The sequence below is a fragment of the Stenella coeruleoalba genome (assembly GCF_951394435.1).
Source record: "Stenella coeruleoalba genome assembly, chromosome: 13".
NCBI classification, from domain to species: Eukaryota; Metazoa; Chordata; class Mammalia; order Artiodactyla; family Delphinidae; genus Stenella; species Stenella coeruleoalba.
In genome coordinates this window covers 50,415,815-50,432,200 of record NC_137159.1, presented here as the reverse complement: position 1 = coordinate 50,432,200, position 16,386 = coordinate 50,415,815, and the positions used below count along the sequence as shown (strand labels likewise).

The window sequence follows — 16,386 nt, the reverse complement described above, 5'->3', positions numbered from 1 at the left end:
TTGTGTGGGTGCCTGGTTCAAAAATGTCCCTTCTCTGGAAGCATCTCACTGCTGGTTGCAATAGGGTGGAAGCATCTCATTGACTGTGCTTCTGTCTCAGGAGTAGGGTGTGGAGCCATCAGATTCTCTCTCTCAGGAATTTAAACTTGTAATAGATGGGAGGAATCTTTGGAGCTGATTCATTGTAAAGGTGGAATCTACAGAAAAGTGCCCTGACCTCTTGCCGCTAAAACGCCATATTCTCTCTGGATCTTGCTCACATCTTTCTACCTCTTTATTCTTCTGTTAAGTTAATCTCTTATGATTAAATTTGTCAGAGATGATTTCTGGTGCTTGCAAATGAGAAAAGCCTTAACCAGAGACCCACCCAAGGTTTCCAGGGGGAAGTCATCCACTCTTCCATTGATGATCCGTAACACAGACAGGGCACGTGCCTGGTGGTCAGTGAGAGAGCAGAAGGCTTTGAATAGTGCTTCCCTGGTGGCCTCTCTAAGCTGGTGTCAAAGGCCAGGAGGGAGCTTATGGGATAAGCGTGTTAGCCCAGTTGCCCCTGTAGAGAGTGAGGCTTAAAGAACTACAGCTCAAATAATACCTCCACCAAGGTATCTTTGTTACTCTGGCTAGAAGGGATAGCTCCCTTCTCTAAACTCTCACCAGCCTTTGTTTATAACCATCATCTGGCTTTTCTCACCTTCTGCATTTCGCTGCCGTCATCTGAGAACTAGTCCTCTCTCTCCTATGGCTGGAAGACTGTAAGCTCTTGGAGGGCAGGGCGGTGTCTACGGATCCTGCACATTGTCCTGTACATTTCAGCATGTAGCTCCTGAGCGGTCAGCGTGTCTGACCTGAAGGTTTTCTATGTGTCCAGACGGAAGTTTAGGGATGCGGAATGGGGAAAGGACCCAGAATAGGCTCGTACGCTCTAGCTGGACAGATAGGACTGACCCAATTGAATGATAGAAAACAGGGTATAATCAGGTGTTAAGTGGCATGTTTGAGGGGCAGCTCAGCCTGGGCTGAAAAAACTAGCATATCAGACTCCAGGCAGTAATGAGCTCTGCTATTTTGGGATTCTAACTTATTCACCTTCCAGGTTGAGAAGACCTAGTGGGTCATTTTCTCTAATTAACACCCCACAGGAACAAGACTATTCCATCAGGCCCCTTGGATGATAGATATTTACTGTTCAACCTCATATATGGGCTGCGGGTTCTTCAGGACTTCTCTGCATCATCAGATTGTTACAATAATACTTTGTAGTTATGGGAAACCTTTATTTCCGAGTATTTTGGGCCCTGCTGTCTTGTTTATCTTCACCACAGTCAGCCCCACTCAGGGGCAAGAATCATCACGCCCCTTTTACAGACAGCACAGAGGTTTTAACGCTGTCCTGAGCCCACAGTGCACATTAGGGAAAGAGGGACCTGGTGCTAGAACTCGCGTCTGCAGGTCTTTGTCCTGTTGAGCAATTCAGATAATCTGGGGACTGTGTTGGACCCTGGCCTGTCGTACCAGGGCATCTCCACCCCTGCGGCCTCAGAAATGCTGTACGCTGATGCTCGTGAGGTAGAATTATGAACCTAGGAGTCACCTCATTTTATCAGCGTCAAGGACAAATTTAACAGCAGCAAAGGATAAAGCCTTCATTCTGAAAGTTGAGTCTTACTTGTAAATTGGACTTTTCTGAATTTGGCCCAGGTGGCATTAAAGAGCTGTGTGGTTCAGGGCCACACAGAGAGCAGCTGTGAGTGGTTTGCTGGCTGGGACGGGGTGGCATCTCCCTGGGAGGCAGAAGCTGAGAGTAAATGAGGACCATGTGGAGAAGCTGCTAGAAGCTGCCCACGGAGTTAGGAAGCCCACCTGACTGGTGGGTGGGATTATTTTAATTGCCTTCTTAAAAAAAAAAGCTGGTGCAAAATTTGCTAAAATCTGCATTAAATGTGATTTTTCACACACCAAGGGGAGCTGCCAGCACAGAACACATATGCTCCCGTGGAGCCAGCCCTCTTGGGTCTGGAAGTGAGCAGCAGGGCCTCTCTCCACCACCATGACTCAACTGGCTTTAAAATCCCATGTTTAAGATCTAAATTACACAAGGCCAAGACACCGTCTGGTGCAGCCAACCTGGGAGATTGTATTTTGGAAAGAAAGCTTTTGTGCCTCATTTCAAGACATGAAAAGAAGCCAAATTGAGGAGCTTGGGAAGAAGATAGAGGTGGGTAAAGGCACAGAACCGGAGCCCTGAATTAATCTGACATACTGCCTTTGTTTTTTGCTGTATTGGGTCTTCATTGCTGTGCGTGGACTTTCTCTAGTTGCGGCAAGCAGGGGCTACTCATCATTGCGGTGCACGTGCTTCTCATTGTGGTGGCCTCTCATTGCGGAGCACAGGCTGTAGACGTGTGGGCTTCAGCAGTTGTGGTGCATGGGCCCAGAAGTTGTGGCTCATGGCCTGTAGAGCACAGGCTCAGTAGTTGTGGTGCACGGGCTTAGCTGCTCCGCAGCATGTGGGATCTTCGCGGACCAGGGCTCGAACCCGTGTCCCCTGCACTGGCAGGTGGACTCTTAACCACTGCACCACCAGGGAAGTCCCTGACATACTGCTTTTGAAATTAAAAAAAAAAGAATAATGTAGAAAAAAATCCAAGGAATTATTGCTCTCCAGAGGGGAGCTGGGTCCAACGACAAAGGGATCCGTGTGTGAAGATTTTTGGCTCTACACTTCCATTGAGATTTTGGGAACTCTGTTGCTTGCTTTTTAGTGTCCTGCTAGGGGTCACCATTCACTTTCCCCAAAAGGATGATTTTTAAACTAATAAAATCTGGCCCTTGCAAAGCTTCCCCCAGGGAGTCTGTTTATAGGCACAGCCAGGTTGAAGAATTGTCTTGAAGGTAATAGCTGGGAGAGCTGAGTCAAAACTGAGGTTCAAGATCAACCTCTACTTGGGTCTTTGTTTTTTGTTTGTTTTTTTTTGCTGTTGTTGGTTATTTTTGGTTTGTTTTTGTGGGAGTAGTGTAGGAAGGTGGGACATGAGCTTTCAGAATTCCAAGGTTTTGTTTTTGTTTTTGTTTTGTCTGGTTCAGCTTCAGGGAAGCTGTAGGTAGGGCCAAGCTGTCCTACTTGTAAGAGTTTGGTAGGCTTCCCTCTATCCTGTGGACTCTTACCTGGTGTCCTGGACGGGAACCAATAGATCTCAATTCAGGCTGCCTTGGTGGTTGTTTTGTTTTGTTTTCATGGACCCTGGGCTGAGGATTGATTTTTCTCTAATAAGTAAGTTAAAACAAATTAACAACAAACAGTAGAACAATCTATGGAATTGTTGGGCTGTACTAGGTAAGCTTCTAGTCTTGCTTCTCTGGATGGCCCTTTCAAAGGAGAGACTGGGAGGTCTGCAAATCTGGGACCTGGATGTTGACTCCCTCTGCTACTCATAGCACCTCATCACCTCCCCATTTTCTAGGATGGAGATTTTTAAGTGACATTTAGGTGTGGTACATGCTAACTAACATACATCCTTCCTTTTTGCGTTGGTTAATTGTTCCTATTCAGCTCTCTACTCAGTTTGATCATCATGTAGTTCGATAGACACTTTAATCATACTACCTGTGAAATTTTGGGAATCCTGAGTTGACTAAGACCTCTTCAGGTGCTTCTCACTTTGGCACAATGATTCAAAACCATGGTGGGGTGAGGTGGGGACTCCCCCACCCCTTGCCCCAACACACACTCACGCCAGGGGCGTTTGGCAAATGTCTAAAGACATGTTCGGTTGCCATCATTTGGGAGGGCAGTGCTACTGGCATATAGTGGGTGGAGGCCAGGGATGCTGCTAAACACCGTACAGTATATGGAACAGCCCCCAACAGCAAATGATTATCTGGCCCCAAATGACAATTGTGTTGAGGCTGAGAAACCCTGCTGTTGCAGAGGAGGTACACATGGAATAAATAGTTACGTTATGTGGGGTGTATGCAAAAGTAGATGTAAGTACAAGGTATCAAAGCAAGTATGTGTGTGTGGGAGAGAGGGGACATTGGGGAAAGCTTGTTGGAAGTGACTCCAAATCATGATTTTTACTTAATGCCTTTGTAATCAACTGTCCAAGAATGACTTTGAAAGTTTATTAGTTGAGATTAGTTTATTAGTTAAGATTAGTTTATTAGTTCCTACATATTAGGAATTTTTTTTTCTTTTTGAAAAACTCTCTGGGTAATTTAATCAAATATTTCTGATGACTTTATATCTTCCCTTACCAAAAAATTTCTCCAAAGAACGAGGGAGAGGTATAAAAAGGGAAGGATCCATTCAACCGTATTCTTTGCTTCTCAGTAGGGAAATGTCTAGCCTACTCTCACCTGTGTTTTTCTTCCACCTGGACTCTCCTTCCCTTCTCTCCTTCAAGGTTTAGCCTCATAACCCTGGTCCATGACACCTTCGCTTGGAGATTTCAGTCCATAGTGACTGATCTATTTCCTGAGCTCCTTAGAGCCTCGTTGCCTCTCTCTTCCTACCTACACCTCTCTTGGGTGTGGGTGTGTTTCCACCTAGATTGTGGGCTTCTCAAGGGCAGGGACCATGCCCTCCATTGGTACATCCTTCTACAGCATAGAACACCATTCTGGATCCTGATTTATTCTCAAGGTAGGAGAAGGAGAAAGACATTCAGGAAAGATGTCAGAAAATTAACATCTTCCTGTGACACTGGACTGACGGATACAGCACATTTTATCCTTCCAAAGTCTCTGGATTGTGTCTTATAATAAAGTCTAAAAGTTTAATCTCTGTTTAGTAGGCACAGCATGCAAAAAATAAATTGCTATTATTATTATTAGCATTTTCTTACTAACAGATTTTTCAGAAGCTGTTTCCATACCAAGCAGATCAACCTTTCTGTTGTCATAGAGACAAAGATCTTTATATAACCATGGGCAAGGTGAGATTTTTTTTTCCCTCTCCCTCCTTTGACTTGTCTGGAACTAATAACAAAAGGAAAAGGACATTTTTTAAATTAATTATTCTCTTTTACTTTTTTTTTTCCTCCAGTTAAAATGAGTGAATACATGGGAGGTATTTTTTCTTTTTTGTATCATATTTTAGATTTTAAATACCTAAGGTTTTAATCAAATATTATTGGGCTGGAAAGATCTGAACAATTGAACAATGCCATTTTCAAAATTTGCAAGCAGTGGGCTTATCAATGATAAGCAATTATTATCCATTTTCCTTTTTTTTTTTTAACCAAATAGTGGACTTTAGATGGAAGTCTTATAAGGCAGGACTACCAAGGCCTGAAATGATTAAAACATGAACCAGCATCTACTGAGGGGCCAGTGATGAATTTTAAGGTGCTCTGTGGTACTCGCCTCCTCCGAGCCCCAGAATTGAGAAATCTACCCTTCTCTCTGCAGAATCAGACCCTGTGGATAACAGTGTAAGACCACATCCCTCTTATCCCTTATCTCATAATTTCAGCTCTCTTCTTTTTATGAACTCCTAATAACTTATTATTCATGGCATTTTCTATCTTGTAATTACTGTTTACCATTTCATTCATTCATCGTCAAGAAAAGAGGATGTAAGCAGAACCCATTCACTTTTTCTTTCCTTTGCCTCAATGTTAAGTTATACCTTCATCCATCTGTCTTCTTCTGCCAGAGCTCAGAAGTATCCCTCTCTTTTAAGATGAACCCTTCCCCTCTGATCTGACACTGATGTCTTCCTCCCACTCCCATGGGCATCTTGTACCATCATCCCTTGTGTCTTCAATCTGTCCTTCTCCATGGATTCCTTCCTCTACTCCTTTTTTTGAAGACAAAACAAAACAAAAAATTCTTTCTTAATCTTGTTTATTTTTCCATATCTCAGACTTTGAAGTTTTAATCTGATCACAGCTGCCTTTTGCAATAAATAGGTACTGGGTGTGTGTGTGTGTCAGGGGTGTTGGAGGGGATGGAGAAGAGAAGTGTCTGGCACAAAGAAGTTTAAAACATGCTCCCTGCTTTCCAGAAGATTATATCCTCCATGGAGGAATACCTTGATTCTCAAACTTTAACATGCATCAGAATCACCTGGGGAGCTTGTTAAAATACAGATTGCTGGACTACACCTTCAGAGTTTCTGATGCAGAAACTGGGGCCTGAGAGTATGCATTTCTAACATTTTCCAGGTGGTACTTATGCTGCTGGTATGAAGAACATGGCCTTAAAGAAACTACCCTCCTATTCGTTCTATGCATCCTCTTGTCATACGGACGTTGAAGTCACCTTATCGTGCTGAAAAACTTATCCCCTTTTGGCTTTTATAGGCTCCACCTCCATAGGCTTCTCCCTTGAAGGATGAGGTCATCTCTCAATTATCTGCTCCTTGGGAAGCCTGACTTTGCGCGGGCCAGAGCGCGTGCTGACCTAAGGGGTTTAAATGTCTAGGAGGAGATGCTGCTGGTGTGCATGCCAAGATAATGCCTGTGAAGGGAGGGAGTCAGGGATTCTCTAGAATCCCACAGGAATGTTCAGAGCCTGGACAGCTGGCTTCTTTTGGGGAGTGGGACTAACCAGCCTCAGCATGCCAGCAGTACTTATTTTGTACCTGTTTCCCACTTCCATCCCCAAACCTAGTTAACCCTGTAAAATCTTTCTGAGGTGTTCAAGGCTTCTTTAAACTGTGCCGTGGGGCAGTGAGAGAATTTGTTTCTGTTTTAGTCTTTTCACTTCAGCCTACTCCAGGGAAGAGGTACTACTCTCCTGAGGCCAGTGTGGGTGTGGCAGCAGGAATTGTTGAGAGACCTCAGTGAAAAGCTGAATCTGAAAGGGGCTGGGACTTGCCTCACCCATGCCTGGCTCACCCATGCCTGTCTCCTGGTAGAAACCAGGAGGTTTTCTAACTCAGTGCCAATTTGGAGAAGCTGAGAATTTTTTTTTTCTTTTTTTTAAGGAAGGGGTAATTTTCTTACAAAAACTAGCAAATATAAAAAGATAGCAGGTGAAGTCCTGTCTTTGCGACTCAATAGCTGTGGGACCTTGGGTTGATTTTTCCAACTCTTTGGATCTCAGGTTCTTATAACCTGTATGATAAGTACCAGGTGAGTGAGAAAGGCCCAGTGTTAGTGGCACAATCATCCTTAAGAGCAAGATGGGAGGCTTGTCAGGGAAGGACAAGGGCTGGGACTCGGAAGGCAGCTTCTATGGGTTTATTGATGGATTGAAACAAATTCTGTTAGCGTGGTCCTCACCCTCAGGGAATTGAGCTGACAAGATAATTAACGCAAACCAATTAATATAAGCCCCTCAACCTTTAAACTGTATCTCTCAACCACAAATATTCCCCAAAGGCCACTAACTGTCCCAGAGGAGAATCTCAGCCCTTCAGGAGGGTGGAGGAATTCCCTCCATTAAGCAAGCTCCTGACGGACTGCTGGGAGCCCAAGGACATGGGGCGGGGGGATCTCTTTCCTCCCCCAGCATGGAATTCCATCACGTCTAACGGTTAGAACATAACCAACACCTCTACCAGCCTGGTGCCTTTTGGACACTTTTATAGTCTTCTTCTTTTTTTTCTTTCCTTTTCTCTTTAAACAATGTTATCAAGATGTAATTTATATACTCTAAAATTCACCCATTTTAATTGTACATTGCGATAGTTTTTAGTATGTTCATGGAGTTGTGTAACCATAACCACCATCTAATTTTAGATCATTTTCATCACCACAAAAAGCAACAGCCATTAGCAGTCACTGGGCCTTCACTCCAACCTGATGGCTACTCATCTCCTTTCTGTCTATCTGGACATTTCATAGAAAGAGAACCACATAATATGTAGTACCTTTTCCCGAAAAAGTGTCTGGTGACACTCAGATACGCTAGTATCGAAGACCACCCTCTCCTCTATACCCCATCACTACAGCCGCCAGCTTCCTCCACCTGCCTGCCAGTGTATACAGCTCCCTAAGGGGTGGTGGTGTGCCAGAGCTGGAACTCAAGGCCTCACATCGAGTCGGCAACCAGATTGAAATGCAAGTACATCTGATCAGACAACCAGGCTGAAATGCAAGTACATCTGGGGCTGGGGTGGAGCGATGACTTGTATGCTCACTAAAGTGTAGGGGAGCACTGGTTGGGGGATGTGCCAGCCAGCAGTCCCCATTGAGTGACCAGGTCACGCCTGGACACTGGGCCCGAGCGCCCCATTCCTAGAGGAACATAGGGTAAACAGAGCACACAGTAACCTTCGCCATCCTGGCTGGCCCAAGGCTCAAAGAACACGCAAGACTTCTCCGGGCAGAGATAGCTGCTGACTGAGGAGCTTGACACCCCGTCCGCTTCCAGCAGCTGCAGGGAGCGAAGCCATCCCGTGTGGCCTCTGGGCAGTTCCACGCCCCTGGCCGTGGCCCCAAACAGGGTGAAAGAGAGGGCCTGGGGCCATCTGGGACTGGAGGGTGCTCGGGACCCCAACCCCAGGTGTGGCGGGGCGTGGCAAAGACGCCAAACTTGGGCTTATCACCCTGAGAGGTGGTGCAGCGTCTTTCTCCTAGCATCCAGGGGACCAAAGAGCAGGGAGGCAAGGCGGCCGGAGCGAGCGAGGGTGCCGGGGCGGGGGCGCCGCGTACTCACAGTCGGCTGAGGCCGGCCCGCGGGCCGGGGCAGCGCAGGGCGCCGTCGGGCGGGCAGCTGCAGGGCTCGGGGCAGGGCTCCCCGCGCAGCGCCCGGGGCAGCGGCGGCGGCGGCGGCAGCAGCAGGAGCAGCAGCAGCGGCCGCAGCGCGGGGGACCACCGCCCCATGGCCGGGAGCCTGAGCGCGGGCTCCTGCGGCTGGGCCAGTGCCCGGGACAGCCCGGGAGCGCAGCCCGCGCCCCTCTCCCCGCCCACTGGCCTGCCCTCCGGCTCCTCCCGCGCCGGCCCGCCCCTGCCCCCCCCATCCCCGACGGCGCCCCCGCTGCTGAGTCTCCGCTCTGCCTCGACCCAGGACAGTGGCCTGAGGGACCCCATCACCTCCTCTCTGCTGCGTTCCCCAGCCTGGCCTCTGCATCTCCAAATGGTCCTAGTTACAGGAGGTAGCGTGTGGAAGTGGTGAATGCTTTGGATACGGGAAGAGGTGGGGAGTTCTGAATTCTCGTCCTGGCTCTGCTCTAACTATGAGGGTGAAGTTGAGCGAGTTGTGTTCCTTTCCCGAATCTCTCTTATTACATCTGTGAGAGGGACGGACTGATGATACTCGATACCAGCCCTGGCCGCTTCAGAAGGGGTGAAAGGTGCTCCTCCTCCACTCTTTCATTTTCAGCCCCCAAATCCTTTCCCACTCTCTCCCAGCCACTCCTTCAGGCTATGGGTAATCTCTGTCCTCCCAACAACCCCGGTAATTTTTCTCTTGGTAGTAACCACTTTCCTCCTAACAGTAGTGATTTGAGCGTGTTCTCTACCTTCACTATAGACTGTGAGGTCCTAGAAAGCAAAGTCCAGTTCAGATTTATTTTTATATTTCTGGCTTCTACATGGTAAGTCCTCAATAAAGATGTGTTGAATGAATGAAACTGCTATAATAATGTACAGCAGCCGCTGCAATGGGAGGCCCAGGATAGGCTAGACCCTGTGACAGGTTCTCTTCCTCACATCACGTCTAAGTTTCACCATAAACTAGAAGGGTGTTTGCAACGAGAAAAATGATGTCCTGAGAGGTTACGTGACTTCTGCGAAATCACAGAGCTCTTAAATCACTAGTGGAAACCTGTTTGAACTCATGTCTCTCACTCACTTTGTCTTACCTATGAAAAAAATTAATATATGATTTACATACCAAGGACTTGAAAAGGAGACAAATTTTATGGTTAACCACGGGGATGCAAAATTTCCCCTATTTAATTTCATCATTAAAACACTTTTCCTTTCCTCCTTCCAAGGACTCTGTTTGGATTCTGGAAAAAGGTGGACTTTGAGAGCTGGGAAGGTGTCTAAGACTCTACAGACAGGAAGTAAAAGAACAGAGTTCCTTCTTTTTGTTTTGAAGCTAACTCTCAAGGTCAGACCAGCTAAGTCACCAGTCTGTAGTGTCTTGTGAGTCTCCTGCCTGAGGAAGGTAGTTTTGTTTTTTCTTTTTTGCGGTACGCGGGCCTCTCACTGTTGTGGCCTCTCCCGTTGCGGAGCACAGGCTCTGGATGCACAGGCCCAGCGGCCATGGCTCACGGGCTCAGCCACTCTGCGGCATGTGGGAATCTTCCCGGACCGGGGCACGAACCCGTGTCCACTGCATCGGCAGGCGGAACTCTCAACCACTGTGCCACCAGGGAAGCCCAGATTTATTTTTTTAATTAAAAAAAAAATCGTATGGCTTGGGCCACATTGTGCTAGATGGCATAAAAAAAACAACAAAGCTTTTGTCTATAATATTGTCTTTCTTCTCTGGATCCCTCTCTTCTACTGTTTACCTGATCTCCTCACCCTTTCATACCACTGTATATGCTATTCACTCACCTGGAATGATTTTCTCTTCCTTTCCCATATTCCATTAGGTAGACTCCTAGTTGTCCTTCAAAACTCAGCCCAAAGTCATTTCCACTGTACTGCCTTCCTGGACCCAACCTAGCTGAGTAATTGTGCCCATAGCACTTGATTTTATGGCCTGTGATATAACACTCTGTAATTATTGCTTTAGTTTTGCTCCCCCCTTACTATTCATCTTAGTATTGCTAGGACATGTTTCTAGCTCCTAATAGGTGCTCAGTATATATCTGTTGAATAACAAGATGAATAAATGAAACCCAAGCACAGATCTATATATAGATGCTTGGTAAATCATCTGAGATGAGCTTAACAGACTTGCTTGATTAATTCTCAACCACTATGGATCTATCTGGATAAGTATCAAGTAATTACTCATGACTACTTTGAGGTCACATTTTCTTTCCCCTTTTAATTTGTCAGATTTTGGTAAGGGAGTTGGGATAGCACTGGCTTTTCAAACGTTTCCACCATGTAGCATGAAGTGCAGGAGGGAAGGAATGAATAACTCAAGGTGGCCGAGTGGCATTTATTCCAAGTCTTATGTTTTATGTGGCTTTTTCTTTTTACTTCATAGCATTTCTGTTATATAAAATGAACCATTGTTCCCACTCATCCCTGAAGAACCATTTGATTCTGTGCTTGGATATCCTTGGGGGCTACTTACACTCCAGTAGGAGAAGTTTTGGGCAGTCAGGATATCTTGACCATCATCAATAGTGTGACTTTGGTCTTCAGTTTCCTTATCTGTAGGAGGAGGGGTTGGAGTCCACGATCCCTAAGGCTTTTCTAGCTCTAAAATGCAAGGACTTTGTGTATTATTAATGCACTTATTGTATCGGAAGTAGAAGGAGTTGAATTGTTTACATTGATTCTTATTGCTTGTCTTGGATTGGAAATCAAATCCTGTTTATGAAGAGGTGAAGTTGTTTATTTGGAAGAAAACTCACAACTGTAATGAGTTTTCATAAAATTTTTCTATCTATGAGTAATTTCAGTTGGATCTTAATCATCACGTCAGTTCTTGCAATGTACCTCTTATAACAAAATCATATGGAATTGTTTGCTATAATCACAAAAGTTTGTTACAATGGAACTTACCTATCCTACTCATTAATATGTGACCTATTTAGAGTGAATATTTTTAAACCTGAAGGACTTCTGAGTCATATAACTATGCTTATAGTTGCTTTTGTCACAGAACTGCAAAAGAGCATGACCCACAAGGATTGCTAATTATATTTTGCTGACAAACTAAAGTTCATGGAATTCAGAAGAAGTTTATTCTACCTTAGAGATATAAAAATATCTGACACCACAACTCAGAAATCCTAATAGAGCTCTCCAGAATTCTAGAACAGAGCTTCTCATATTGTAGGGGACAGAAGTATCATTTGGGAAGCTTTAAAAACAAAGATTCCTGGGACACCCTCTCTAAAGAGATTCTGAATTAATTGGCATGGAGTGGGGTCCAGGAGTCTGCATTTTAACAAGCACCCCATGGAATTTTGATGCACAGGGTTGCCAGAGCACAACTGGCGAAACACTAAAATGGAAATTCTAGAATTAATTTTGCTTTGGGAAGACAAAGTTCAAGAATCTTTTTGCAGGACTCTGAGTGAAGCCTAAGAATTGGGATGCACTGTCAAAGAAACCTGGTGTATACAAGCACATGCATAAAATAGCATTGTGTGTGTGTGTGTGTGTGTGTGTGTGTGTGTGTTTACAAAAGTGCTCAATTGGTTGTAATGCTGAAGCTTTTCCTTTTAAGTAGCAATCAGTTCACTTACTTTAAGTTTTTTCTTTTCTGGCGGGAGTGAGCAATTTTACAAGATCATGGATCCTGTTTTTCTTCATGTCTTACTAGATCAAAACTCAACAGCACTTGATGTCACACTAAGACATTGGAGTTGGAAGAAGTCAGCAAAGTAATAAAAAAAACCCCTCAAGTACAAGGCAAGATTCTGTGCTTCTGAACACATGCCCTATGAGTACCATAACTGATACATCTTCCTCTTAAAAGCAGTGGTTTTACCTTTTCCTCAGAAGAAATGTGAATGTAAGTGCAGAGGAAGAAAAATGTGTAAGAAAAGAAAGAAAAAATAGAGTTATGCCTGTTGTCCACTTTTGCCACTTGGAACAAAAAACAAAACAAAGAAAATAAAAAAAGATGATCCCTGAAAGTTACATTCTGATATTTCATGCAACCTCTCTGTTGCCTGCTTGAAAATTTCATCCATGTTGTGGAACAGAGATGTGGTCAGCTGTGTGCCACCTCCAATGTGGCCCTGGGGTTCCTGTGGGCCTTGAGAGGAACTCAACGCTACAGGCTGATGGTCACCTGGGCCCTGGTCCTAGGAGTGGGTCTGGAAATGGAGGGTGAAGGCTGGTCTGGGGCATGAGATTCCTTCTGCAACGCTGACAGAGAGAGAGCTAGAGAAGGGGGCTTGCCTTTTTGGTTATGTTGCTGGAAGGCTGTGAATGAATTGGGGGCTGCTGTCCTCCTTGTCTCCTGGAAAAAGCCTGTCTGTTCTGGCAGTGACTAAAGCTACTGAGAGAAAAACAGAGATGAGAGACACATTGGGAGACAGACCAGAGGCCAGCACCTCCCTTGGCCTTGCCAATGTAATGAGCCAATACATCACCTCTTTTGCTTAAAAGCAAATTGAAATTGAATCTCACTCATTTGCAACCAGAATTCCTAATCTCCACTATCAGCCTTGCTGTGACCTTTATTCTGTCTACCTCCTTCACCCCTTCTCAGCTGGGAAAGAAATAGGACTTTTCTATTCTTATATCTGTCATAGGACTCATCACAAACACAGTGAATTTTTCCCCTTTGCACTGGCAGCATTTATCACAGTGCTTCTGGGAATAAAGGAGTGGAGTCAGTGAATGAACAAATGAATGAATGATAAATGAGTGAACAAAGAGGTAGTGACATAGAACCATATTATTCTTTCTAGAGAAGCTGCATTTTGCTAAAGAATTCACAAAACATTCTTTGCATTTGAGGCAATGCCTCCTAGCAAACGGAGACCTTGGTTTAGAAATAAAATCTCAAGCTAAAATATTAGCTAGAGCCAATACAAGGAAAGAGAGAAAACTTTCTGAAATGGTGAAATAAATCCACAAGGAAACAGGATTTGATTTTTTTTTAACATCTTTATTGGAGTATAATTGCTTTACAATGGTGTGTTAGTTTCTGCTTTATAACAAAGTGAATCAGCTATACATATACATATATCCCCATATCTCCTCCCTCTTGCAGGATTTGATTTTTAAAAGCAGATATAGCATTAATCAAAGTGTGTACCACAGGATACTGGTTGCCTGCCATGCTCATTGGTAATATTTAGGGAAAATGTGTCAAAGTTCAAGAAATTTGGGAAGAATTGGGTTAAAAAAGTTAAATAAGGTTCTTTACTAGACAATTTCTCAGAACTTTTAACATGCACTCTGAATCTCCAAGAGGGCCATAGCATATGGCCCTGTGACTTTGGGACATGTTTTGAGAATACGGATTTGGGAAAACAGGTTGAGAAAACTGAGTTATTCACAAATGTTCAGGCACTTGACTTTTAGGGCAAAGAACTCTTTCACTGAACTAGAAGCCAGAGCTGACCTTAGCATGGATATAGCCCACTAATGTGTGGCTTTGGTGGTGAAAGGCAAGGTTGCCTGGATCCCTCTCTGAGTATTCCATCCTCTGAGTATTTTTAGATACTCAAGATCTAGAAATCCCAATGTTATCAATATGTTATTTTAGGCTAAGCATTGCTTTCCCAGGTCTCCTTTAAAAATGAAAATACAGCACAGGGTGAGAGCATATTGATTCGATTGTATCTTCACCTGAATTATTAATTTTTAGAATACTTTTTGAAGTCCATGTGTATGTCGAGTTTAGGAGGTAGACGCCCTTTGCCAGCACAGAGGGAAGAGCTCGCAGAAAGCTTCCTCCCGTGAGAGCTGTGTCAGGACCCCGGTCTGTGATCTGCCTTCAGATGCATTTAAAACACAGAGATCAGGGCCTGGAGAGTGAAGAAAACCTCTGTTTTCCTCCCGGCTGCTTTGTGTGGAGGCAGCGGCCCTCTCCCCTCACCCTACTGCTCTCATCCTGTCCTGGGCGGGCATGGTGACGGGCTGTCAGGCCTGCTGAGAGAGCCACTTGCTGGGTGCGGCTCTATTAGAGATGCACGGAGAGCCGTACCATCTGTCTGCCTACTGCTGATCATATCTGTCACATTGAGTTATGCTTTCCGGACATGATGTGGCATGCAGACAAACAGAAAGGCCAGTCATTACCCTAGGGTCTGCAAGGCCTTTATCAAAAGGCGAATCTCCTTCAAAGATTAGTTTGGAAATAGCCGTCAGTACTGAACGGTGCACGTGGGGCCCATGGACTGGAAGAATGGTGGTCCTGTTTTCATCACAAGGGAATGTAGCAGGGGCTGACTTGCAACAGTGCTGAGGGGGCCTGTGAGAGAGGGGCCATGCTGGAAGATGAGGAGTGCTATTAGGATGTGTGGAGTTTGAGGTGACATCAGGCTGGAGAGACCCAGGAGGTGGCTGAACCTCACTGGTGCGGAGCAAGGGAAACAGTGAAATGGGAGAGACAAACTTGGGTTTTCTACATCAGTGGTTGTCAAGTTCTTAGAATCACTTCTGGGAAGTTGATTAAGAGGCAGATGCAGGGAGATTCTGCTTCTGTACATTGGCATCAGGATAGGAAATGTGCGTTTTAAAAGTATCTCAAGTGACTTTTTTTGGAGAAGGGACCCCATTCTACCCTCTGAGAAACACTGCTCCAGAGTGATTAATGAAACCCTGGGAGAGATTGCTGGAAGAGAAAAGCCGCGGGCTCAGGACGGCATGGCAGGCAGGATACCTACCAGGAAGGAGGAGGAATCAAAGGAGCTATCAGGGGCTTCCCTGGTGGCGCAGAGGTTGAGAGTCCGCCTGCCAATGCAGGGGACACGGGTTCGTGCCTCGGTCCGGAAAGATCCCACATGCCGCGGAGCGGCTGGGCCCGTGAGCCATGGCCGCTGAGCCTGCATGTCCGGAGCTTGTGCTCCGCAACGGGAGAGGCCACAACAGTGAGAGGCCCCCGTACCGCAAAAAAAAAAAAAAAAAAAAAAAAAAGGAGCTGTCAGAGCCGGCTGTGCAGCAGAGAATAGACTATCCATGCAGGAAACGAGACAAATGATAGACAAACACAAAGTAAATTTTTTTCTTCCTTGAATTTAAAGCTACAAAAATTAAAGAAAATCCTGTGTATGACTTTACTTCTACTAACTAGCCAAGAGAAATGTCAGTTACAGGAAACACCAAATGGTAGAGAAATAACTGTAAAACAAATACACTCATGTGTTGAAAATGGTTTAAGCCTTTTGGAAAGCAATGTGGTAATTCCCATCCAGATCTAGGCATATGTGTATGCTCCTCAATCCAGTGACCCTAGAACTGAGGATTTTCCAAAGAAAATAATTGAACAGACTAAAAATGCCATGAGAATGGAGATGCTCGGTATGGTCCATTCCACATGACACATTTGAAATAAACTGAATATTCAGCAGTATTACAGTGATTTAAAGAAATTATGATTCATTTAATCAATGTAGTATGCAGTAACGAAATAATTTGAGAGACATAGGAAAGTTGAATGTGTTAAAAAAGTCAGAATACAAAGTAATATTTACACTGTAAATCCAATAAGGTAAACATATTCCTTTGAGGAGAAAAACAACGGAGAGTCATTTTCTGTCCTAATCCTACACCTCCAAGTCAGCTCAGGACATCATGTACTGTATACCCGGTAATCCATAAACCAAAACACAGATACCAGTTGGTGTTAGATGTTTCTCACATGGCCAAGATAGCTCTGCAAACATCCTGCCCC

At 44.9% G+C, this 16,386-nt stretch overlaps 2 protein-coding genes across 18 annotated transcripts in view; one reads left to right on the top strand and one right to left on the bottom strand.

Annotated features, from left to right (window-relative positions):
- The window catches only part of LHCGR (luteinizing hormone/choriogonadotropin receptor), a 66,108-nt gene extending 57,244 nt beyond the window's left edge, over positions 1-8,864 (bottom strand). For all 3 annotated transcript variants that reach the window (XM_079940702.1, XM_079940703.1, XM_079940704.1), the window contains exon 1: positions 8,608-8,864. In XM_079940702.1, coding sequence (XP_079796828.1) covers positions 8,608-8,774 — 167 coding nt within the window. In that variant the 5' untranslated portion in view covers positions 8,775-8,864. The remainder of the gene's footprint in view (positions 1-8,607) is intronic.
- The window catches only part of GTF2A1L (general transcription factor IIA subunit 1 like), a 959,941-nt gene that overhangs the window by 122,844 nt on the left and 820,711 nt on the right, over positions 1-16,386 (top strand). The gene's annotated exons all lie outside the window — the stretch shown is intronic.